General features: G+C 42.7%; 2 protein-coding genes across 2 annotated transcripts in view; one reads left to right on the top strand and one right to left on the bottom strand.

Moving 5' to 3' along the window:
* The window catches only part of LOC139382327 (alpha-2-macroglobulin-like), a 563422-nt gene that overhangs the window by 380157 nt on the left and 156047 nt on the right, over positions 1-27218 (top strand). The window lies entirely within an intron of this gene.
* Positions 1-27218, bottom strand: part of LOC139382324 (multiple epidermal growth factor-like domains protein 6) — a 90432-nt gene that overhangs the window by 29433 nt on the left and 33781 nt on the right. The window contains exons 5-23 of the mRNA XM_071126252.1: positions 23544-23666; positions 21024-21146; positions 19138-19263; positions 18754-18876; positions 17571-17693; positions 17090-17227; positions 11163-11285; positions 10677-10799; positions 9657-9854; positions 9379-9510; positions 8067-8195; positions 7803-7931; positions 7359-7493; positions 6997-7131; positions 6236-6361; positions 5729-5860; positions 5464-5592; positions 5214-5345; positions 4662-4790 (exon numbers count right to left, since the gene is read on the bottom strand). Coding sequence (XP_070982353.1) covers positions 4662-4790; positions 5214-5345; positions 5464-5592; positions 5729-5860; positions 6236-6361; positions 6997-7131; positions 7359-7493; positions 7803-7931; positions 8067-8195; positions 9379-9510; positions 9657-9854; positions 10677-10799; positions 11163-11285; positions 17090-17227; positions 17571-17693; positions 18754-18876; positions 19138-19263; positions 21024-21146; positions 23544-23666 — 2508 coding nt within the window. The remainder of the gene's footprint in view (positions 1-4661; positions 4791-5213; positions 5346-5463; positions 5593-5728; positions 5861-6235; positions 6362-6996; positions 7132-7358; positions 7494-7802; positions 7932-8066; positions 8196-9378; positions 9511-9656; positions 9855-10676; positions 10800-11162; positions 11286-17089; positions 17228-17570; positions 17694-18753; positions 18877-19137; positions 19264-21023; positions 21147-23543; positions 23667-27218) is intronic.

Genomic DNA, 27218 nt, shown 5'->3' with positions numbered 1-27218 from the left:
AGGAAGTAATGAGGATCATTTCCAGATCCCAGCCTGTGTGTTAAAGCGCTGTGTCCTGTCAGCCTAGTTAGCCTATAAACCAAGGCAGGAGACCACACAGCCAGACAGACAGACACATGGAAGGGGAAACTCTGGCCCTCGCTGACTAGTAGAAATCACTTCCTGACTGCCCTTAAAGGAAGAGGCCCCCAATATGGGGAAACTAGACACCTTATTTAAGGGGTGGGATACTTTAGAAACAGAACAGTGGGAGACAGAGACAGAGAGAGAGAGAGAAAGAGAGAGAAAGAGAGAGAGAGAGAGAGAGAGAGAGAGAGAGAGAGAGAGAGAGAGAGAGAGAGAGAGAGAGAGAGAGAAATATATATATTTGAGTTTCCATGGTCATTTCCATTGAGGCTGATGTCTATGATGTCTATGTTGGAAACCATTGGCTTGTTATGGCTAGGAATTTTAAATCCTGCAGGTCAGAAGGGTGTGTGTTAATGTATCTTATGATATAATGTGACATGACTGTGATTCACGCATGAAGCCGGCTATATTTTACAGCACTGGTAACTTAATCTTACACCACAAATTTACTTTAGACCGTTTCAGTCAAAGCCTAATCAAAATCAAATCAATTAGCTAGTCAAGCTTGAGACCAGCTACTCTGGGATATTCACACATCGTTGGCCTTGTTTTACTGTAATTGGACTGTGTGTGTGAGACTGCACAGGGACCAGCGCCCTCCAGAGTCTAACATAGGACTTTTCACTGGAAAAGTTTTTACTGAAAAAGTCAACCGCAGTGAGCAGTTACACAGATTCTAGAGAAGAGAGTGTGATGATCTCAAAAAACCCAGTCAAATCTTAATCATTAAAGAGTACTTATAGCAGCTAGAACAGCAAAAAACTAGACCAATACAATAGTCCCACAACAGGAGTTTATAACCTACTGATTTTTAATCAAAGCACCTTGGACAGCTTGACAGCAGATTCATTGTCAATTTTTTCTCGGTGTAGAGATATGTTATTAGGGGCGTTAAGATGATTCTAAGGGCCTGTGACTGTCAGGGGCCCTAAAAATCTATTAGAACATTAGGTAAAAATGGTTCAATATTAAATTATTCACCTATCATCATTAATATAATATTTTATTTAAAATGACCTAATAAAACGAACGGTTTCTTTTTCTTTCCTTGTTTTTGGCAAAAAGTAAACATCCAGAGAGCCCCCCCCCCCCCCTCCCCTCCCCCATTTACATGAAATGGTTCGGTCCTGCCCCCAACACAGCCGTGAACGGTACTTGCTAGCAGTCAATTGCGAGTAAGGGGTGCCGGTGGAGCATCATGTCTCAGCTTCCTAAAGAAAAATCTGGTTTCCAAAAACAAAAAGAAAGAAAAGAAAGACAGGAGAGAGAAAAGGAAGGGCAACAGAATGTCACCCAATGTTTCACAAAGGAAGGTGTGTGTAGTCCGCGAGTGGTGGAAATTAACCTGGTAGTTTAGTCCGTAGTGAAATAGGCTACTTTTGATCCCCTAACATTAGTTACTTAATATCTTCACATAAAATGCTGAGTGTTTACATTTCGCTCCTCTTTTAGCCAACATTTAATCAATGCAGGCAAACTTTTAGCAAGCTATTCATACTAAATCAGTTGTACCTGCCTCTGCCTGGTGCCAGGCCCAACAGATGCAGCTTCAGGCTCAGCAGCCCTGTCACCCCATCCTCATACCCCTGAACCAGCCCTACTCCCAGCTGAAGGAGGTGAGCAGCATTGTGTTGAATGACATGTCACTTGGCATAATTGCAGGGGTCCGTGGGAATTAATTTTTCTATTATTATGAAAAATGTAAATTATTAAATTATTTTCAATGACAATTAAAATTTTCCACATAATGATCATTATATGAAACAAAATCAGCCTATAGTCTATATTGAATGCTGGACAGTTCGAAGCATTGAGTGACTCAGTCTGTATAAGTGACAGCCAATGTTAAAATAATACCTTCAAATCATATGGCCAAGGTATGTCTCCATGGCTTTGATGCAGACTGAAATGTGGTCATTTTCTGACATCTAGTGGTGTTGATATGCAACTGCAGGTAATTTTGGTCAATATTCTGCAGGATTCAGTGTATTACATTTTTTCCGTGGTGCATGCAGTTAAATTAAGTCAACGAAATGATAGTAACTGAAATGTTGGTTATGATGTTATTAAAAATGGTATTATATTATAGGATATATTATCATATGCGTCATGTACACTCTACAGAGCCAGGACCCTCTTCAAGTGATACAGTTTTGTCAGGGTGGAAGTGGAGGAAGAGGTGAAAGACAGTGCCGGCAGTACCAATGCAGATGATGAGGATGGAGCAAATGAGAGAAGGTGCACAGAAAGAGACAGACAAAGTGAGGATGTTGAGAAACAAGCTGATCAATGACTTTGCTAGCAAGAAGGCTCAGCGCTGGGCTCTTGGTGAGTAAGGCTGAGCAAGGGTCAGTGATAACTGTTAAATGGCATGGCTATGGATATTGGATCACTACACGCATGATGCCCACAGGCTGAGAACAGACTGAGAACAAGATATATCTCAAAGTAATGGCTGGATTGCTATAAAATTTGTAGTTCACAATCATTTATTTTTTATTTTATTTATCCATTATTTTACCAGGTAAGTTGACTGAGAACACGTTCTCATTTGCATTAACGACCTGGGGAATAGTTACAGGGGAGAGGAGGGGGATGAACGAGCCAATTGTAAACTAGTCAAGACCCCAAGAGGAAGAAACCTAGTGATTTGGTGACCTCTTGACCTTTCCTCTTGCTCATTCCATTTCTATTTATTTTCTTCCATTTTCCATTTCCACTTTTACAGCTGCTTATTTTCTAGTTGGTATGCATACTTAAAAATCTGCTGCTGATTTGATTATTTAGTAGAATTCTATAGAATGATATAACAAACAACAAAATAATAAAATCAGCAGCAGATTTGTTTTTAGCCCCATCTTTAGATGATAATGTTAGTTTATTTTAATTGAAGAGGTTAATGTATTTTTAAGTTATATTTATTTTAAGTTATTCATTCATGTTAAGAGAATTTTCCATTCAAGAATTTTACCATTAAAATGACATTTCGACTGTAAAAGATGCCCTTCAGCACATTTCTTATAGAGGGTATCAGTCTTGCATCAAATAGTGAATTCCACTGTATGCAGAATGTTGCGTGCATGTCCACACAGTGTTATATTTTCACAGCTCACTGTCAGTAAATATCGTACAGTAAATATTGGACTACAAGAGAGTTGCAAGCCTGCAAAGGTCGCGTTATTTAAAGCTTTGAATGGTTCTATTGGGTTCTGGAGGTGTGTGGTTACAGCAATTGCGCAGGGTTGGCATGGCCTGTGGTGGTGGGGCCCAATGTGATATCTTTTCACAGGGCCCAAAATCCCTGGTGGCGCCCCTGTCTGTTATATAGCTGTCTATTGTTACGCCAGTCACAGACCTGTAATTCTGAGTGACTTCCCTACTAGACCTTTCATTACTAGACCAATAGAAGAGACCATAAGAGAGGGGTTACCGCCTGGTATAAGGTCATTTAACTGACGCACTTATCCAGAGCAATTAGGGTTAAGTGCCTTGCTCAAGGGTACATTGGAAGATTTTTCACCTAGTCTAATCGGGATTCAAACTAGCAACCTTTCGATTACCGGCCCAATGTTCTTAACCATTAGGCAACCTGCCACCCTATAAATGAAGGGTTTGATTCCAAAATGCGATATTTACATTTTCTAAAATTTTGTTGAGTCAACTTTAATTAAAAATGCATATTGTGAAAGAGATAGAGCTGTTGTTTTTATATCTTACCATGACATGGGCTAGTGAAAAGACAGACATGATTTGGTATCTTACCATGACATGGGCTAGTGAAAAGACAGACATGATTTGGTATCTTACCATGACATGGGCTAGTGAAAAGACAGACATGATTTGGCATCTTACCATGACATGGGCTAGTGAAAAGACAGACATGATTTGGTATCTTACCATGACATGGGCTAGTGAAAAGACAGACATGATTTGGTATCTTACCATGACATGGGCTAGTGAAAAGACAGACATGATTTGGCATCTTACCATGACATGGGCTAGTGAAAAGACAGACATGATTTGGTATCTTACCATGACATGGGCTAGTGAAAAGACAGACATGATTTGGTATCTTACCATGACATGGGCTAGTGAAAAGACAGACATAATTTGGTATCTTACCATGACATGGGCTAGTGAAAAGACAGACATGATTTGGTATATTACCATGACATGGGCTAGTGAAAAGACAGACATTATTTTGTTCAAAATATATTGCAAGATCATTTTATTTTAGAGAGATAAAATGTGGTTACTGGCCCAACACTCTTAACCCCTAGTCCACCTTGCTATTTGGTGACAATGGATAGTTTCTGGTACTTACCTCAAATAATTAAAGTGTACAAACCTACACTTGTCTCAATGAATCTCAAAGAAACTAAAATGTAAGGAATATGCTATTATGAGTTAATTGCCATTTTAACAATTCCAAAGTAACTACCTGCTAAATACCAGGACGTAAAATAAAAGGTTACCCATAGAGTATTAGTAATAGGTGATTAAATGTAGTGCACTTTATTCACAAGTCTTACTTTTCTCACAGAAGGTTCCGGTCCATCCAGAGGAGCAGGTGCAGGCTCCACTCACATGGTCACACAGAGCCCCGTGCTGACACTGACAGTCCAGGGCACAGCCCCAACCATAGCTGCCCTCCACACACACTGTGGGAACAGGGGAGAGACACATGGACAACATCAGACAGAGATATTACTAGCCAAAATATATAGGCATTTGCTGCTTTAAGGGCATGTGTTTTGTCACAGCACAAATAATCCTGCAGCAACAGGATATTAACGTGTAGTCCATCATTTTGCGTGTTCGATAGTTAGGCTATTAGCTGGCCAAAAGTATTCTACAAGAAAAGTGTAATACTATTAATGTGTGTTAGCGTAGGTTTTCAGTGAATTTATGTAAATCACAAAGCTCATCTGCATTTCCTGTGGTGCAGGAAAATTCTCATCAACAAAAGAGTGATCAAATGAAGATTCTTCATCTGTAGAACACTTGCTTGAGCCAGATCTGGTCCAAAGATGTGCTACAGTGTATTACCTAAAGATGGCAGTATTTCCAAAGAAATGTCTTACTCTGTTCACAGTGGTCTCCAGTGAAACCAGCTTCACACACACAGCGTCCAGTCACTGCATCACAACTCAGGGCTCGGTCTGCACAACGGCACCTGTTGGAGCACTCAGAGCCCCAGGACCCCTCCTCACAGGCTGTGGAGACACGCACACACGCACGCACAACATGTCGTTTTCTTTACCAACCTCTGTGTGTGCATTTGTGTGTGTGGGCGTGCACCTGCCTGTGTGTATGTGTGATAGTGGTGCTTACGCGTAGTGCAGCCGTGTCCTGTTCGACCCGGGGGACATGTACAGTGTCCAGTGACAGGGTCACAGCTGGCATCAGGATGACAGACACAGGCACTCATACAGCCTGGCCCATAGGACCCTGGTGGACACACTGTGAAGCAGAGAAATAGTCAGGGTGAAATATAACACAGTATATCATAAGGTCTTTCTCTCTCACAGTCTCTCTCTTTCCTTTCCCCTCACTTTAGCAGGACTGCAGACTGCTGCCGTTTATTTATTTCACTCACCAGTCTGGCAGAGTTGTTCTGTGTACCCAGGGTTGCAGTCACAGACTCCTGTCTGCGTGTTGCAGGAAGCGCCGTTCTCACACGCTCTACATGGGAACTGGCACTTCATCCCCCATAATCCCTCTGGGCAGTCTACGGGCAGGGGGGAGGGGAAATTCAGGGCTATAGCTATTGACCAGTTATAGAGCAGTTTTGGTGGTCAGTTCATTTGGTCAGGATAAGCCCTAATTGAGATGTATGACCATCAACACCACATGGTCTAACTGACTTCAGGTCATTGGTTTAAGAGCAGATGAAGAGCAGGTCTGATTGGTGGACCGATGTCTTCCAATACTACTGTACTGTTTGAATTTAGATTCTCACCCCAGATTTGAAAAACAGCGAGGGACAATATGGAAGGAACGGCATGATATTTAAGTGAAAGATAAATACAGTATGATAATGAGTAATGATACATTTAACAGTAATACAGGTATTAAATACTGAGTTATGAAGCATTATAACTACCTTGTTGACAGGCCTTTCCTGTCTTCCCAACAGGGCAGATACACTCTCCTGTCATGGGGTCACAGGGTGCTCCTCCACACACACAGGTCCGGAGGCAGTTCTCCCCGAACTGACCAGCACTGCAGGCTACATACAGATACACAGAGGACGGAATGATGGAGGGAGAGAGAGACAGAGAGAAAGGGTTACACAAACCTTTTTCATTTCCTGTGTATCTCCCTCGCTGGGATCGTGTGCAGTAGCAAGGCCATCTCAAAGCGGACTGATGTTGCATGGCCCGCTTTCACAACCTGGTGTCAATTCAAAGCTAAACAAAACCATAAAGAGATGGATGATTTGTTTGCTTTAATAAAAGGGAACCTCATGGAGGTCTGGACAATGCATTAGCTCTAAAATAACCCCTCCATGTTATCTTGTCCGGTCTATAGGGAGACAGAGTCATGATTTAAACAGAGCTCGTTCTTTAATATCTCTGGACCATAGGAGAGACTAACGCTACTGAAACGTTCCACTGGTCTGTAGAGCTGCCAGAAGAGGAACACTATTGAAGCCTATTGAAACTAACACACACACACGTACGCATACGCACGCAGGCACTCACACACTCCCATTCATATTTCCACATTCATGAGGGAACAGTACAACGTCGCTCTCTCTGAATGTAAGGTCAGGAGTTGTTCCTGAACGGACCAGGAAACACTCCTGTCCCTAGCTACATGCATTGTGGTTTGGGAGTCTCCTCCACAAGGGGGTTGGCTCACCCAGCTGACACAGGTTCCCATGGAGCCCTGCAGGACACCTCCAGGTGCACTCTCCACTCCTAGGGTCACAGGTCGCCCCACCTGGACAGTCACACTGATGCCCACAGCCACTACCATAGAACCCTGGATCACACTCTGGAGAGAAACACACGCACGCACACACACACACGTACACCCAGACACACACACACGTACACACAGACACGCACACACGTGCACACAGACACACACACACGTGCACACATCCATAAACACAGAAGAGGAGCTTCACTATCATCCAGACAACCATGAAACAATGTCATTTTTCTTTTTCAATAACCTCAATATCTGTGTACTGTATTGTCTGAGCCAGAACAGCTAACCTTGCTGACACTGAGAGCCATGGTGGCCAGGTTTGCACAGACAGGTCCCGTTCTTGGGATGGCAGCCCAGGGAATGGTCCAGAACACAGTCACACTCCTCAGAGCAGCCGACACCATAGGTCCACCTGGGACACGCTGGAGAAGGGAAGGTACTGTCAGTACATCTCTAGGATCAGGGACCAAGCTACAGAAAGGGAATTAACATAATTTTCTTCATCCGTCACTACTGCAGTGTTCCTACAATCTGGTCCAAGAGACACAGGCAGTGCAGGCTTTTGTTCCAGACCAGTACTAAGATACCTGATTCAACTGAACTGTTTAGTTTATTAGCTGAATCAGGCTGGAACAAAAGCTCCAGAGGGCAGAAGAACACTCCTGTGCTACATTAAGATGTCAGTCGTGGTGGCTGCTGGGTACTGTAGTCTAGAGGATACGGGTACTCACGCAGGTGGCAGAAGCGCCCATACAGCCCCGGGGCACACAGGCAGGCTCCATAGAGACGGTGGCAGCGCCCGTTGTTGGGGCAGTTACACCTCCGCCTACAGTGTTTCCCAAAGTATCCTTGTGGGCAACCTGTCAACAAGACACAGAAGAGTTGCACATGTGGTTAGACCAGATTTTGCCCTTCCAGCATGTAGCCTGGTCCGTGCGTGTGTTTGTGTGTGTGTGCGTGCGTGTGCATGTGTGTGTGTGTGTGTCAGTCCCTACCGTCCTCACAGAGCTGGCCCTGCACCCCTGGTGGGCAAACACACCTCCCGGTCACTGGTTCACAGGAGCCCCCATTCTGGCACCGACACAGGCTGTTACAGGCCTGTCCATAGGTCCCTACAGGACAAGCTGGGAGGGGAGAGAGGGGAGAGAGAGAGAGACATTCTATCACTTGTCTTTCATATTATCTTCTTCACATGAGGGTCTTTCTTAGCTTTTTGCGCTTCCCACATTAATCCCACACGGTTTGTATAGAAATGACCACACAACCCAGCTGGACCTTCTAAATGGGTTCAGTAAAAGCCAGTCAACATTCCATGTCACACTTCTTCTGCACAACTAGTTGATGAACCTCAGGGGAAAATGTGTCAGTTAGAAATGAGTCATGTTTGTAGCCACGTGGCAATGTGGCAAGCTAGGCTAGTGCAAAATCAGTACATAACACGTTCTGAGAAAACTGAATATTTTTGGTATAAAGATTTGTACTTTACTTCTATTCCTCTCTGGTTACACTGTATCCAGGCAAACACAGCACTGCCTTCCATATCTAACACATGCTGTCATGCAAAATGCAATAGCATGTCTACATAGTGTGCATTATGAACACCAGCTCTTTCCATGACATAGCGAAGGGGATACCTAGTCAGTTGCAAAACTGAACGCAATAAACCCTTGAGGCTGTTCTGGGTGCAACTCAATAGCAGGAAGGTGTTCTTAATATTTTGCACAGATCAGTGTATAATAATATTCTCTTCTCCACGTGGTAGTTGTCTTCTTCCCAAGCTAACGATTAAAACCTAATGAGATGACAGAAATGGCCGTTCTCTGCTATGTTTTCAATCTTCCCCACTGGTCAGGGAAAATGGCCTCATCATAACCTAACTCTTCTTGGTGTGAATTTGAACACTAGCCCAAAGGAGCATGTTTAAATGTATAACAATGACTGATTGTAATGGATTTATCCCTACGTGGCTCCACAATTCCAAACATAATTATATCCCTGGTTCAGGTCCAGCTCAAAGACACTCATTAATCATGTTTGGTTGTGAAACAATGGCTTCTGGTCTCTTTCTAACAGTGTTTGACAGTGGACATCCCCGGCCTGGGGGCTGTATTCTGTCTATGGGGCACTTGGCCACTCTCCAGGCCAGATCTGGGTTCAAATACCTAACCCTGAGGACTAACCAATCAAATAACTGCCTGCTCAATAATATGCACTGAATAACACTGAAACTCTATCAGGTGATTGATGATTTCCAAGGGTTACAGTGATAATAAGAGAAGTTGTGGAGAGGAGAGGAGAGCGACTTACTCTCGTTGCAGATGACGCCAGTCCATCCAGGTGTACATTCACAGCGGTCTCTGTCAGCCCCACACGCTGCTCCGTTCTCACAGTCAGCACAGCTCACACCACAGTCATCCCCAAAGGAATCATCTAGACACACTGAGACACACACGCACATAGTCCTGTAAAACCATGGCATGATTTACAATTTTTGCCACATAAGGTAGGTCCAATGTCTGAGACAGAGTATATGTGTGACAACGTTGATCATCAACCAGGCATGTATGTAAGCACTGATTCGCTACCTATGTGGCTGACCAGGGTGAGTTCCCCCCTCTGTGCCTCTTCCTCCTCATCATCACCATAGGGTGAGTGCAGGGCTGCAGTGTACTGCAGGAGCTGAGGGGGGCGTCGGAACAGCAAATCTGGCAACCGGTGCACTTCCAGATCCTCCTCTGGGTCATCCTCCTCTTCATCGTCATCCAGGTCACTGTCGTACAGCGCTGCATTGGGACAGACAGACAGACAGATGGAGAGGAGACACTCAGAACACTTTCACATTCAGCACATTTACATTACATCTAACTATACTATATTATACTATACTGTATTACACTATACTATATTATACTATACTGTTTTATACTATACTATTCTATATTATACTATATTGTATTATACTATATTATACGAAATTATACTGTAATATACTATAATATATTATACTATATTATACTATACTATACTATTTTATGCTATACTATAATATACTCTACTATATTCTACTATACACTATTATACTATACTAAACTGTATTATACTATACTATGCTATACTATAATATATTATACTATACTCTACTATTTTGTACTGTAATATACTGTATTATACTATACTAAACTATACTGTATTATACTGTACTATACTATACTATCATTTACATTACATTCATTTGAATGCTCAAGGTGATTTTAACATTACTATAGCCTGCTGTTGGAAAACATCACAAATGTCTCTCAGAGTTACTTTCACATGTTTAAAAACAATGCATATAAATTCACTGTGAAATTACAGCATAGTATAGTAAAGTATAGTATCGTACATCATAGTATATTATAGCAGAGCAAAGCATCAGAGGGGTTGGGTTAAATGAGGAAGACACATTTCAGTTGAAGACATTCAGTTGTACAACTGACAAGGTCTCCCCTTTCCCTTAGTATAGTATAGCATAGTAAAGTACAGTGGAGTATAGCATAGGATAGTATCGTATAGTATAACTTAGCATAGTATAGTACAGTATAATATTAGGATCAAATATCACTCACAGATGCAGGCTCTCTGGTCGTTGTCCAAACGGAAACCCATTCTGCAGAAACACTCGTAGGTCCCCAGTGTGTTCACACAGTAGTGTTCACAGACAGAACTCTCTGCCAGGCACTCATCAATATCTGACAAGACCACAAAACAATAGGAAGTACTTTGCATATTTAGAAGGTACTATACAAGTGTTCAATTTTAGCATTATCAAAACTAGTACAATGAGTTATTAGACACTGTCAATGCATAATCATCTTCTCTGTGATCGATCATCAATGTTGACTGCCTCGGTCAAATGGATGCCTTTGATGAATTGTTCAGCAGTCTTATCGCTTGGGGGTAGAAGCTGTCAAGAGTCTCTAGATCACTGTGTTGAATTTCATACTGACCATACTTAACATTCAGTCACCTCTTATACAATAATGTAAACTCAATCCAGAGTCAATTTGGACCAAGATAATGAGTGGATGCTGGTCAACGTATTATCCTCTTACCATTGCAGCCACAGCCATCTGCGTGGAGCCTGTGGCCAGCCTTGCAGCTGCACTCATAGCCCCCTGGGTAGTTCTTACAGAAATGACTGCAGCACGCCTCCCCACTCTCACACTCATCACTGTCTGGGGAGGTACAACAAAAGATGATTGTTCATTTGGGCACGCAACGGAAAACATTTCAATACATTTTGCAACGGAAATTGTTTCAGAAGAAATATACAATACCAGTCAAAAGTTTGGACACACCTACTCATTCAATGGTTTTTCTTTATTTTTACTATTTTCTACATTGTAGAATAGTAGTGAAGAGATTAAAAGTATGAAATAACACATATGGAATCATATAGTAACCAAAAAAGTTTTAAACAATTCAAAATATATTTTAGATTCTGCTTTTCCTTCTCTCCGTGGTCCAACTCATCCCAAATCATCTCAATTGGGTTGAGGTCAGGTGATTGTGGAGGCCAGGTCATCTTATACAGCAATCCATCACTCTCCTTATTGGCAATCCCATAGAGCAGTGGTTCCCAAACATTCAACCTCCAGCTGCGTACCCCTCTAGCACCAGGGTCAGCTGCGTACCCCCTCTAGCACCAGGGCCAGCGCACTCTCAAATGTTGTTTTTTTGCCATCATTGAAAGCCTACCACACACACACTACACTATACGATACATTCATTAAACATAAGAATGAGTGTGAGTTTTTGAACACAACACGGCTCGTGGGAAATAATAGAGAGCTCTTATAGGACAAGGGCATAAATAATAATAGAATAATAATCAATAATTTTGCTCTTTATTTAGCCATTTTACAACCTTAATTGTTCATAAAAAATTGTGAATAACTCACCACAGGTTAATGAGAAGGGTGTGCTTGAAAGGATGCACATAACTCTGCAATGTTGGGTTGTATTGGAGAGAGTCTCAGTCTTAAATCATTTTCCACACACAGTCTGTGCCTGTCTTTAGTTTTCATGCTAGTGAGGGCCGAGAATCCACTCTCACATAGGTACGCGGTTGCAAAGGGCATCAGTGTCTTAACAGCGCGATTTGCCAAGGCAGGATACTCTGAGTGCAGCCCTATCCAGAAATCTGGCAGTGGCTTCTGATGAAATTAAATGTTCACAGAACCGCTTGCTGCAATTTTGATGAGGCTCTCTTGTTCAGATATTGGTAAGTGGACTGGAGGCAGGGCATGAAAGGGATAACGAATCTAGTTGTTTGTGTCGTACCTGCGTAATTACGCACCCAGCTCACTCAGGTGCTTCGCTATATCACATTTGACATGGTCCGTAAGCTTGAGTTCATTTGCACACAAAAAAATCATACAATGATGGAAAGACCTGTGTGTTGTCCTTGTAAAATGTAAACAGAGAAGAGCTCCAACTTCTTCATCGTAGCTTCAATTTTGTCCCGCACGTTGATGATATTACTAGTTTATCTAGCATATAATCGATGCGGTGCCTGTTAATTTATCATTGAATCATAGCCTACTTCGCCAAACGGGTGATTTAACAAGCCCATTCGCGAAAAAAGCACTGTCGTTGCACCAATGTGTACCTAACCATAAACATCAACTTAGTCAATACACAAGTGTATATTTTTAAACCTGCATATTTAGTTAATTTTGCCTGCTAACATGAATTTCTTTTAACTAGTGAAATTGTGCCACTTCTCTTGCGTTCTGTGCAACAGAGTCAGGGTATATGCAGCAGTTTGGGCTGCCTGGCTCGTTGCGAACTGTGTGAAGACCATTTCTTCCTAACAAAGACAGCCAACTTCGCCAAACGGGGATGACTTAAAAAAAGCCCATTTGCAAAAAAAGCCCAATCGTTGCACGAATGTACCTAACCATAAACATCAATGCCTTATTTAAAATCAATACACAGAAGTATATTTTTTGAAACCTGCATATTTAGTTAACAGAAATCCAGGTTAGCAGGCAATATAAACTAGGGAAATTGTGTCACTTCTCTTGCTTTCATTGCACGCAGAGTCAGGATATATGCAACAGTTTGGGCCGCCTGGCTCGTTGCGAACTAATTTGCCAGAATTTTACGTAATTATGACATAACATTGAGGTTATGCAATGTAACAGGAATTTTTAGACTTATGGATGCCACCCGTTAGATAAAATACAGAACTGTTCCGTATTTCACTGAAAGAATAAACGTTTTATTTTCAAAATGATAGTTTCTGGATTTGACCATATTAATGACCTAAGGCTCGTATTTCTGTGTGTTATTATATTATAACTAAGTCTATAATTTGATATTTGATAGAGCAGTCTGACTGAGCGGTGGTAGGCAGCAGCAGGCTCGTAAGCATTCGTTCAAACAGCACTTTCGTGCGTTTGCCAGCAGCTTTTTGCCAGCAGTAGTTGTTCCCCTTGCTCTGCAAGAGCCGCGGCTTTTGTGGAGCGATAGGTAACGACGCTTCGAGGGTGGCTGTTGTCGATGTTCCTGGTTCGAGCCCAGGTAGGGGCGAGGAGAGGGACGGAAGCTATACTGGTGCACTGGCAATATTAAAGTGCCTATAAGAACATCCAATAGTCAAAGGTATATGAAATACAAATCGTATAGAGAGAAATAGTCCTTTAATTCCTATAATAACTACAACCTAAAACTTCTTACCTGGGAATATTGAAGGAACCACCAGCTTTCATATGTTCTCATGTTCTGAGCAAGGAACTTAAACGTTAGCTTTTTTACATGGCACATATTGCACTTTTACTTTCTTCTCCAACACTTTGTTTTTGCATTATTTAAACCAAATTGAACATGTTTCATTATTTATTTGAGGCTAAATTGATTTTATTGATGTATTATATTAAGTTGAAATAAAAGTGTTCAATCAGTATTGTTATAATTGTCATTATTACAAATGAATAAATAAATAAAAATCGTCCGATTAATCAGTATAAGCTTTTTTTGGTCCTCCAATAATCGGTATCGGCATTGAAAAATCATAATCGGTCGACCTCTAAAAAATATCCTCTCATGTTGTCCTGGTTTCCAGTGGTTTGCAGAAGAGGATGTCTTTCTTAATTGACCCTCCATAAATGTAACGGACATATACCAGGAGCGTTGCCAGTCTGTTGACTCATCCAGCTGTAACGCATATAATTCACTGGCTTGTGTGCAAAGCAGTAATTGTTTCAAAACATCTTCTGCCATGTCACTGATGTGTCGTGAAACAGTGTTGTTTGATGAAGGCATTGTCTGTATAGTTTTGTGGGCCTTTTCCCCGAGCATTGTCCGTCCCAGCCATACCCGCGACAGCAGGAAGAATGAAGTCCTCCACAATAGTATGGTGCTTGCCTGTTCTAGCTACTCGGTAGCTTACCATATAAGACGCTTCTAGCCCCTTCTTATTAATGGTATCTGTTGCTTTTATACATGTCTTACTACTTGAAAGTTGTCTTTATTCTCACTCAAAAAACTCCCGTGGCTTATTTGTCAAATACAGGCTACCTGTATTTAACATTGTGTTGTTATTTCGCTGAACACTAGATGGTTTAATTTTATTTTTAGCAGCGGAACGAGGCTACTCAGGCGAGAAAAATAACTCACACAAATGTATAGCCCAGTTGGAAAATATAAATCTACTGTTTGAAAATGTGAAGAAAAAATACATGAATAATTGTATAATAATATATTTTTTTTAATCACATTTTTATTTGGCGTACCCCTGACGGCATTGCGCGTCCCCCAGTTTGGGAATACCTGCCGTAGAGGATGATGGACTGTCGTTTCTCTCTGCTTATTTGAGCTGTTCTTGCCATAATATGGACTTTGAGCTGTCTTCTGTATACCAACCCTACCTTGTCACAACACATCACAGCTCAAATGTATAAGAAGGAAATAAATTCCACAAATGAACTTTTAACAGGGCACACCTGTTGATTGAGAGAATGCCAAGAGTGTGCAAAGGTGTCATCAAGGCAGAAGGTGGTTACTTTGAAGAATTTGTTAAACACTTTTTTGGTTACTACATGATTCCATATGTGTTATTTTATAGTTTTGATGTCTTCACTATTATTCTACAATGTGGAAAATAGTGAAAATAAAGAAAAACCTTTGTGTGAGTGGGTGTGTCCAAACTTTTGACTGGTACTGTATATACAGTGAGTGCCTTGCGAAAGTATTCGGCCCCCTTGAACTTTGCGACCTTTTGCCACATTTCAGGCTTCAAACATAAAGATATAAAACTGTATTTTTTTGTGAAGAATCAACAACAAGTGGGACACAATCATGAAGTGGAACGACATTTATTGGATATTTCAAACTTTTTTAACAAATCAAAAACTGAAAAATTGGGCGTGCAAAATTATTCAGCCCCTTTACTTTCAGTGCAGCAAACTCTCTCCAGAAGTTCAGTGAGGATCTCTGAATGATCCAATGTTGACCTAAATGACTAATGATGATAAATACAATCCACCTGTGTGTAATCAAGTCTCTGTATAAATGCACCTGCACTGTGATAGTCTCAGAGGTCCGTTAAAAGCGCAGAGAGCATCATGAAGAACAAGGAACACACCAGGCAGGTCCGAGATACTGTTGTGAAGAAGTTTAAAGCCGGATTTGGATACAAAAAGATTTCCCAAGCTTTAAACATCCCAAGGAGCACTGTGCAAGCGATAATATTGAAATGGAAGGAGTATCAGACCACTGCAAATCTACCAAGACCTGGCCGTCCCTCTAAACTTTCAGCTCATACAAGGAGAAGACTGATCAGAGATGCAGCCAAGAGGCCCATGATCACTCTGGATGAACTGCAGAGATCTACAGCTGAGGTGGGAGACTCTGTCCATAGGACAACAATCAGTCGTATATTGCACAAATCTGGCCTTTATGGAAGAGTGGCAAGAAGAAAGACATTTCTTAAAGATATCCATAAAAAGTGTTGTTTAAAGTTTGCCACAAGCCACCTGGGAGACACACCAAACATGTGGAAGAAGGTGCTCTGGTCAGATGAAACCAAAATTGAACTTTTTGGCAACAATGCAAAACGTTATGTTTGGCGTAAAAGCAACACAGCTGAACACACCATCCCCACTGTCAAACATGGTGGTGGCAGCATCATGGTTTGGGCCTGCTTTTCTTCAGCAGGGACAGGGAAGATGGTTAAAAATGATGGGAAGATGGATGGAGCCAAATACAGGACCATTCTGGAAGAAAACCTGATGGAGTCTGCAAAAGACCTGAGACTGGGACGGAGATTTGTCTTCCAACAAGACAATGATCCAAAACATAAAGCAAAATCTACAATGGAATGGTTCAAAAATAAACATATCCAGGTGTTAGAATGGCCAAGTCAAAGTCCAGACCTGAATCCAATCGAGAATCTGTGGAAAGAACTGAAAACTGCTGTTCACAAATGCTCTCCATCCAACCTCACTGAGCTCGAGCTGTTTTGCAAGGAGGAATGGGAAAAAATTCAGTCTCTCGATGTGCAAAACTGATAGAGACATACCCCAAGCGACTTACAGCTGTAATCGCAGCAAAAGGTGGCGCTACAAAGTATTAACTTAAGGGGGCTGAATAATTTTGCACGCCCAATTTTTCAGTTTTTGATTTGTTAAAAAAGTTTGAAATATCCAATAAATGTCGTTCCACTTCATGATTGTGTCCCACTTGTTGTTGATTCTTCACAAAAAAATACAGTTTTATATCTTTATGTTTGAAGCCTGAAATGTGGCAAAAGGTCGCAAAGTTCAAGGGGGGCGAATACTTTCGCAAGGCACTGTATTTGGTGCTTAATTAACAAGACCCATATTTGATCTGTTCCTTCTATACTCGCCATAGACTAAAGAACGAAATGGACTAAATGAGAATGACTAAACCAGGAGTTTTTCCTTACCTTTTGACCTGACCAGGAAAAACTCTGACAAGCTCTGACAATGATGACCCAACAGAGAGTACTCACCCACACAGGTCTTCCTGTCCTCAGCCAGTTGGTATGCTTGGTTACAGGAGCAGAGGGGTCCGTTGGTGGTGTGTTCACAGTGGTGGGAGCATCCTCCGTTGTTCTTCTCACAGCTGTTCACGATCTCCATCTCAATGCCTGCAAATAGGAGGATATAACCAGTCAAGTTAAGGCTGGCACCCAACAACAGTATCCGTTTGCAATACACCAAAACATTAGCCATCTTCCACACGTTAGCGTCACATGAACATACTGCAATTAGGGTCAGGGAGATTTTCCTGATCATGTCACCTGACCAGGACAAAGTCCTGACCTTAGTTATAAGCCTACGACGAGGGACCCAGGCTTCTTTTTGGCCCTAACCATGATATTACACAACTGTGATTTTGCCTGCTTTAGTTGAATTTACTGAATGTAAGTCACTTTGGGTAAGAAGAGCATCTGCTAAATGACTCTAATGTAAATGATCATGTATACTCACGGTAGCACTGTTTTCCGTCAGCGCCCAGCTCAAAGCCAGGGTTACACACACAGCTGAAAGAGCCCAGGGTGTTGACACAGCGATGGGCACACATGGCCTGGCCCGAGCTGCACTCATCTATGTCTACAAAGGATAGCATGATATACTGTAAATCAATAGGGCACAGTCACAAAGCACAAGCAGAGATTATATTACAGGGATCCCATTTTTATTGATATGAGGCTATGAATGAGGCTACGAATATAAGCTAGGTACAACATGACCACTTCCTCTGTTTTCGAGGCGGGGAAAATGCTTCTGGTTAAGAAATTGACTTGTGGGTCAGTGATCTGCTCTTGACCTTTCATCATAGTAATGCTAAAGCACAAGCCTGGTGGTGGGCTGCTCTGGGTGATTATGAAGCATACTACAAACACACACACACACACACACAAAGGCATGCACGCACTCACACACACACACACACACGCACTCACACACACACACACACACACAAAGGCATGCACACACACACACACACACACACATACACACACACACACACACACACACACACACACACACACAAACACACACACACACACACACACACACACACACACACACACACACACACACAGAGTGTTGTGTTTAATGAAGTTGCCTGAACCCTGTAGCCTTCTAGCCACCCCATGTTATAGTAGTAACTTCCAGCCATAGCATTAATCAGCTTTAGGCCCCACACATATAGACAGCACAGCTCCAGTCATACATACGGCCCCGGAGGGCTGGGTCATAAAGCCTCAGCTCTAATGGCCCTGGGAAAAAGGCAACTCTCTGATGAATGTTGTCCAGGAGCACTGATTTGAAGAATAGCAAACGTTTACATTAACGGAGTGTCAGTTAAACCACCATTAAAACTCAATGTTCACAAAGTTCATGAGATGGATAGAGGTGATGGCTATGATTTTTCAGTGGCCAGTTCTCAATGAGGGCTTTAATGGACTAGGCTTGCTTTCTTAAGAGGGTTCATGGTGGTGGAGATTTATAGACAAGTTCGTAAAAGTCTCTTTCACTCTTGGACATTTCTGGGAAGGTTGTCTGCATGTAACAGCATATTGAAATATGAGAACCATAGTTTGTGTGTGTGTGTGTGTGCATATCAGCGCATTTCCAGACATACTGTACACGTGTGTGCTCTTACCCTCACAGCCCTGGCTGTCTCTGGCCAGTGTGTACCCTGGTCTGCAGCTGCACTCTGCTTCACCGTCCACAGAATGACATAGCTGAGCACAACCTCCATTCCTGTCCACACAGGGGTCCCTCACTGACAGACAGACAGACAGACAACCACAGAGGGCAGACAGACCAGGCCACAGTCAGCACAGCATGTGACTTTATGACCTTCATGTAACTCAGTGTCAATTTGCTGAGAAAGTTTTACTTAGTCATGTCCTGGTCATGCCAAAACGGAAACCTTCCTCCTGTTCTTTATATGTAACTCTTAGCTCTCCATTCTAACATAAAGACACTATTGTTGTAACTGTAGGGAAGTCAGAGCACCATATCCAGTGTAGTCAAGACTCACACTCGCAGTGCTTCCCATCCCTCTTCAGCTGGTAGTTCATACGACACTCGCACTTGTAGTGGTCGTTGTCCATGTCCACACACTTCTGTTCACAGCCGCCATTCTTCACCGAGCAGGAGTTCACAGCTTCATAGTTGGGACAGACAGAAAGACAGACACAAGAAATGAACAACTTCACATATGACAGACTAGAGAAAAATATTTCTGTATGCAAATGAAATGATGTGGCAACTGTCAGTAGAGAGGTATTCGACAGCATGCTGAGGTAGTTAGAAATGTAGGATCTTAAAGTAATCGCTCGTTGGTCGCTGAATTTTATGCACAGCAGGAAAAGCAAACTTGTATTGTATTTGAGATTTAAAAAAGCTTCTAAAGTTTGAAATTTCCACTTTGAAATTTCAGACTTGATTTGCCCTGCCAAAAAAATGTATCAACCCCTACAAAAATTACCATTAATTATAATCACATTTTCTATTGCTGCAGGATTATTTTCATGCTGTAGCCAACTAACTCAAATTAAGATCCTACATCTGTACTTTCGCTAATGTTGTCTTTGATCACCATTTGGTGAGTAAACGAGTAACCCTTCTTAGAGACCTGTCACTAAAGTGTGAATTCAAAGAAGGAAGAACCATATTGTGGGCTACAACACTGTTGGACCAGCTCCATCTTTTCACAACACCATAATGGGAATTTGTGATTACAGAAAGCTCTAAAGACTGGAAATTGGATAATGATGGTTCCAGGTTCCAGCTTCTCCAGAGGGTGCCCCTGGTTGGGTTCTAATGCTCTTTCCATCCGTGAGTATCCCTCTTATGATTTACTCCTGTGCTGAGTAAGGAAGTCAGTGCTGGGCCTTCAGGGTGCCTTAAAGACAGACCCTATTACACAGACGGCCTGTAAAACTGGAGGGGGAAAGGTTAGCTTTAACTGTGATGACTTCAGCAGACGCAATTAGGAAGCCAAGCAGAGACACCTCCCCTCTCATCCCCCTCATCCCTCAACCACCACCCACCAATCCTGAGTCTAAACCCACAGGGCTGGAGACAACAGTGAACTTTGTCTTCACTAACACGAATGCTCCCACACAAGTGATATTTGATCAGGTTTTATTGATTATAGGGAGCAGCAAATAGTGAGTTGGGCATGACCTTTTTTCCAAGTTATTTTTGTTGTCCAGCTCCTGTGCCAATAGGTTGGACCTACATAAACACTCTAATTTCCAACGTTGGGAATCTAAAACCTTCTCTTGTCCTCCTAATGGAGCCTCGAGTACTTGATGTAGTTTCCCATCACTTCAGACCAACTGGTAGTCGTGTGGTTGAGTAGCTGTGTTCTCTCACGTTGGAACTGTGTGCTGGAGACACAAAACAGAGACACTTTCTCCGTTGGTGGAAGTGTGAATCGCGGTCCAGTCTCCTGGAGTTTCAAAGGCAGCACCAGATGTTAGCTTTGTTAGCTACGCAGGCGCAAACCAAAAAGTAGCGTCATTCGAAATGGCAAGAAGCAAAACCTACTAAAATGAATTAGGTAGTAAGCTACGGAACAGATGTTGGAAAATGTGTGAAGGAGATTGTTTGGTGAACTGTGCTTGTGTAATGAGTAACCTTGACTGAGACCTGAATATTGGAGTATTGGCTTTCAATGCCTAAACCAATGCCTTTAACTCAGAGGGCTAACTGTAACTCAGAGGGCTAACTTCAACTCAGAGGGCTAACTTCAACTCAGAGGGCTAACTTCAACTCAGAGGGCTAACTTCAACTCAGAGGGCTAACTTCAACTCAGAGGGCTAACTCAGAGGGCTAACTTTAACTCAGAGGGATAACATAATCTTGAGTTGTGCTGACGACCGGGATCGAATCTGGTCTCACATGGTCATTACTCACCAATGCAGGTCCTTCCATCAGTGTGCATGCGGAAGCCCTGACTGCACTCACAGTGGTAGGAGCCTGCCGTGTTCACACAGGTCTGCTGGCAGCCGCCATTCAGCTCCTCACACTCATTCGCGTCTACGGAGGAGACAGATGGACAGACAATCAAACCTGGGCTCAAAAAGTATGTGAAAATGTTCAGACTTTGAGCCAATATTCTCAGACACTCTCAAAGCAAGTGTGCTGCAGAACAAGTTCATTTTAATAGGAGGTTGTGCCAGTTTATTCCCTCTATGGGCATTGATGAAGGAAGTTTGAAGGAATGCTTTATTATGATGGAATAATACACAAACCTTTAGACAACATTTGTGACTTGAGCACTCTAACAGACATGAACCAAAAAATGGCCACATTCATCAGGAGACTAATATGTGTGTTACAGTGGATGTGTCCCAAATGGCAACCTATTCCCTAAATAGTGCACTACTTTTGACCAGAGCTCTATGGGGCCTGGTCAATAGTAGAGCACTAAATAGGGAGTAGGATGCTATTTGGGATGTAGTGTTTTCATGGGTGTTCCAGAGGAGAGTGTTGGATGCTTGTCATGACCCATGACCGTGTCACACTTAGGAATGCAGTAAAAATGTTCCGGCACTGAAGTTCTTTTTTGTTTGACAACAACCTCATAGTTGGACGCTGAAACAATAAGAAGGTTGGCTTGATGATGGAAGTGATGACTTCACGAGAGACTGTTTCAGGAACACAATGTTAATGACCACTTTATAGACTAACTCACCACTTTGATACAATTAAATCAACCATTAATATTGAATCACCAATTGGACACACGTTCTCTTCATCAGTGGAAGTTTGCGTACAGCGCTTTGCTGTTAACTCTAATGACTAGGACCAGGAGTATGTTCTGACCACATGACCCGATTAGGAAAACCTCATGGACCCTACTTATAGCCCTCTGAACTGGAGTGCAGAGTTCTTCCTGGTCAGGTCATGTGGTCAGGAATTCCTCTAGCCCTTGTATTGATGATTCACCACTGACACTCTTTCAAAACAGGTTGTCTGCTATGCAGCAGAACTGAGTGTTTAGGACCATTCCAGAACCATTCTGGTACATCTAAACATATGTTCCATGTTGTTCCATGTTCTAGGGAGCAGAGGCATGATAAGGAGACAACATACCTGAGTGCTCCTCCAAGGACAGTCAACGTTGACGACCCATTTGGAGAACACCAATGAGTCGAGCTGTTTCAACTACATTCTGATTCCTGCTAATTCCTGGTGGGATTTCCACTGCAGGCAACTACTGGTGATGACAGTAGCACTGATACAGAGTCAGATGTATTTTCACTCCCCATAATGGTTTATTTTATGATTGGGCCTAAGGTAATCTGATACCAGATCTGGGGTTAAGGGCATTCTCTATTCAACACAGTAGTCTCAGCTCGTGGGAATGTTCTCATAATGAACTAAATGCTACTTTAATTAGGTAACCTCCACTAGAAGAGGCTAAGAGCGGGTCAAAGAGGAGGGCTGTCTGCCGTGTAAGGAGCCTTTTCGTAACCGGCGCATAGATTGTGAGGTTCCAGGACTGAAAAGTCACATGCCAATCCATTTAGACCAATCAGCTGCCTCGCTGAGTGAGGATACCTGAATGGTAATAGTTGCAGTGGAAGTTTGGAAGGTAACATATTTAAGGTTCGTTGTGTGAGAGGATTTCAGCAGGATACAAAGGACATCTTTCATTCAAGCGTAAGGCTGAGACTGGGAGTTGGGTTGGGGGTTGAATGTCGTCTGAATGTTATTGTGTGGCAGTCTTGACCTGAGCAGAAGAGGCTGGGTCTGCCTGAGAGGCTGACAGCTGTTTGGGGAGGTGACCGCCCATCCCCCGCATCTCAACTCCAAAACTCCACTCTCCTAGGATTAACACCATCCTTTGTGGAGGGTTGCAGACAGAAACATTTAACCCTGGAATGGTCTGTTCCAGAATCAAAAGGGTTTGTTGGAACATGGCTCCTACAGACTCCTACACCATTTCTGAGACGTCTTCAGTTTATATCTTCACTGGTGTCCAGTGATCAAACTCTCACTAGATAGTGACACCGTCCCATGTCAGGGGTCAAAGGCTAAGGGCACCTGTTGACACCTGCACCCCCTCAGAGCAACAGGGCCATAGCCCTGTCAGCTAACGCAGACAACTCAGCTAACTCAGCATGCTTCTGTCAGAACAAATAGGCAGGGTTTTGATTTCACTGGTTGACCAGATCTCCACCCCTGTTCAGATTGTGTTCCCTGTGTGTGTGTGTGGTCTGCTAAGCTCTTTTATGTCTCTGACTCTTCCTGTCTCTGTCTGAAGTGGAGAAAACAGCACAGCACAGAGCCTGCAAAAGGACATTTGTGGATGACCTACGCCCAATCCTCAAGGAGCATTTTAAGGTTTAAGGTTTTAAGGTTTAAGTCCTTCTCTGCCCTCCTGACCACCACACCCACCCAGGAGGCCCAGCTCGCCCTCTTTCTCACCCTGACAGGCCTTGTCATCAGGGCCCAGTCGACTGCCCTCGGGGCACTTGCAGTAGAAGCTTCCAATGGTGTTGCAGCAATGTCCCTCACAGCCGCCGTTAGCTGTCGAGCACTCGTTGACATCTGGGGAAGGAAGGAAAGCCAGAACCTCAGTTTTTATAGCCTACAAACTGCAATGTAAGCAAAACTGAACCCAAATCCATTGTAAACTGTGGAGCTTTGGAGCTTCTCCCTTCTTTGGTTGAATCCTTCCCCTCTGTTTTGTAAGACGTTTTTCTCTCTCAACCATAAAGGAAGTCTCTCCAACCTTTCAGTAAGTTCATTTTCTCTCCCTGACTTTGTAGATGTCCCAGCGGTCCAACAGAGGGCCATCTTTAAGACAGACCAAGCTTTAAGACAGACCCAGCTTTAAGACAGACCCAGCTTTAAAACAGACCCAGCTTTAAGACAGACACTGCCTTAAGACAGACCCAGCTTTAAGACAGACCCAGCTTTAAGACAGACCCAGCTTAAAGACAGACCCTGCCTTAAGACAGACCCAGCTTTAAGACAGACCCAGCTTTAAGACAGACCCAGCTTAAAGACAGACCCTGCCTTAAGACAGACCCAGCTTTAAGACAGACCCAGCTTTAAGACAGACCCAGCTTTAAGACAGACCCAGTAGTGCTTTGATGACTCTGTTTCTAGAGAGAAAAACTAAACCATGTCCTAACTTCAGTCCTGTTGTTCATCTGCTGGGGCCAATGTAGCTGGAAGCAAGGCATGAGGAACAAGGGAAGCTAGCTACATAATATAGCTTACATATGCCATACACATTGATGAGGAAGAGCCCGGCAAACTCTTGTTTTGAGGTTCAAGCTAAAGGGTAAAGCCAAAGCACACTATTTTCATCACTCCACAGACAGATGCTTGGCCTTAAATTGCAGTCATTACTTTGCATGTGAATGTAAACAGGTACTCCCAATTAAATGACGACGCTGACAGAGTCAGTCGGGCATGAGAACTGTTTTTATGCTCTTCACATTTTCTCGCTTTCTTTTTTCTCTCCTCTGAAATGGTTTCCAGCTTGTTGCTGCCTGGTTGTTTACCCCTTGTTCTCTTCCATTAATACTACAGGCTCTGTGGTGCTGGTATCATGACTCCGATCAGCTCCTTTTTACAGTGATCTTGTGGAATGTCTTCAAAGGAGATATCATTCGACACAATATACTGCTAATACAATCAAGCTGTGTCATTCAAACACACTCAACATGTGTGAGAGTTTCTCATTCAGATATTTGAGCGTGCTCCATTTCAAACCCACATGTGCATAGAGTAATGTTAAATGTTCACACAATGTCATAGTTTGTTTCTTTACTTGCATATGGAGTAGCATTCAAGCTTTCTAGTTGAGTCAGTACATCTGTTGTTAGATGGTTCTGAGTTCCATCATGGCTCACTGTGGGGACAGACAAGAGGTCCTTGACTAGAGTTCATTTGTCCTCTGTGTGCTGATCAAACGCTGTGTGGTTCGAAGTCCCTGTAGTTGAGATGTATTGGGACAACAGCTTATTGTCAGTCAGTACAGGAATGTGTGGACAGAGGTGTGAGAATTCTCTAATGCCTGTCAAGGCAATCTCAGCCCCCCACACAAACACACACACACACACACACACACACACACACACAAACACACACACCCACACACACACACACACACACACACACACACACACACACACACACACACACACACACACACACACACACACACACACACACACACACACACACACACACACACCCACACACACACACACGCTGGCCAATCCTCCATCCTGACAGCCTCCTATGAGAAGTGTTCCTCTGGTGGGTCATATCTTATGGTGGAGGAAGACATTTGACATTCTGTCCCTGTCTGTTTGCTAATGATTTACTGTGAACCCGTGGCTATAAATAAACTAATGGTGCCATTGCCCCTTAAATTACCAAACAGAGAGAGAGAGAGAGAGAGAGAGAGAGAGAGAGAGAGAGAGAGAGAGAGAGGCAGAGAGAGGCAGAGAGAGCAGAATTAGGCCGATACCCATTAATGATCAAAATCCAGAAAAGAGCCGTTAAATTCTACAACCACCTAAAAGGAAGCGATTCCAAAACCTTCCATAACAAAACCATCACCTACAGAGAGATGAACCTGGAGAAGAGTCCCCTAAGCAAGCTGGTCCTGGGGCTCTGTTCACAAACACAAACACACCCCACAGAGCCCCAGGACAACAGCACAATTAGACCCAACCAAATCATGAGAAAACAAAAAGATAATTACTTGACACATTGGAAAGAATTAACAAAAAAACAGAGCAAACTAGAATGCTATTTGGCCTTAAACAGAGAGTACACAGTGGCAGAATACCTGACCACTGTGACTGACCCAAACTTAAGGAAAGCTTTGACTATGTACAGACTCAGTGAGCATAGCCTTGCTATTGAGAAAGGCCGCCGTAGGCTGACATGGCTCTCAAGAGAAGACAGGCTATGTGCTCACTGCCCACAAAATGAGGTGGAAACTGAGCTGCACTTCCTAACCTCCTGCCCAATGTATGACCATATTAGAGAGACATATTTCCTTCAGATTACACAGATCCACAAAGAATTCGAAAACAAATCCAATTTTGATAAACTCCCATATCTACTGGGTAAAATAACACAGTGTGCCATCACAGCAGCAAGATGTGTGACCTGTTGCCACAAGAAAAGGGCAACCAGTGAAGAACAAACACCATTGTAAATACAACCCATATTTATGCTTATTTATTTTCCCTTGTGTACTTTAATCATTTGTACATTGTTACAACACTGTATATATATATATATATATATATAATATGACATTTCTAATGTCTTTATTGTTTTGAAACTTCTGTATGTGTAATGTTTACTGTTCATTTTTATTGTTTATTTAACTTTTGTATATTATCTACCTCACTTGTTTTGGCAACGTTAACACATGTTTCCCATGCCCCTTGAATTGAATTTAATTGAGAGAGAGAGAGAGAGAGAGAGAGAGAGAGAGAGAGAGAGAGAGAGAGAGAGAGAGAGAGAGAGAGAGAGAGAGAGAGAGGCAGAGAGAGAGAGAGAGAGAGAGAGGCAGAGAGAGAGAGAGAGAGAGAGGCAGAGAGAGAGAGAGAGCGAGGCAGATAGAGAGAGAGAGAGAGAGAGAGAGAGAGAGAGAGGGGCAGAGAGCGAGAGAGAGAGAGAGAGAGAGAGAGAGAGAGAGAGAGAGATTGAGAGAGAGAGCAATAGAGGCAGAGAGAGAAAAGGGGGGATAAGAAGTGGAGTCAGCTCTGTGAGTTAGCAGTCTTTAAAAACCATTTGGCTCTTTTTTGTTTGTGTAGATTGAGACCACATGACAAATCAGGGTCTCCCCCATAGCAAAACTGTGTATGTTGGAGCCCAGATAATCACTGAGCAGTCTTAACTCCCTAACCACATTGCTGCCCGTGGCTCTTCTCGTTCCTATCCGAGGGAAGCAGGAAGCACACCACATTATTACCTTAACCGTACAATAATTATGGTCATTAATGTTTGTTTAGGCCTTGCAGCTGAGATGTTGACAATAAGGAAGTCTCCTTTTAATCCCCTTTTGAACTTCTAAAGCTTATGCAAAGGAAAATCTAAAGAACGCACAGCAAAGGAGAAGAG

The sequence above is a fragment of the Oncorhynchus clarkii genome, chromosome 24 (assembly GCF_045791955.1).
Source record: "Oncorhynchus clarkii lewisi isolate Uvic-CL-2024 chromosome 24, UVic_Ocla_1.0, whole genome shotgun sequence".
Taxonomy (NCBI): domain Eukaryota; kingdom Metazoa; phylum Chordata; class Actinopteri; order Salmoniformes; family Salmonidae; genus Oncorhynchus; species Oncorhynchus clarkii.
Note: the sequence above shows the minus strand (reverse complement) of the source record. Positions and strands in the feature narration are given on the sequence as shown.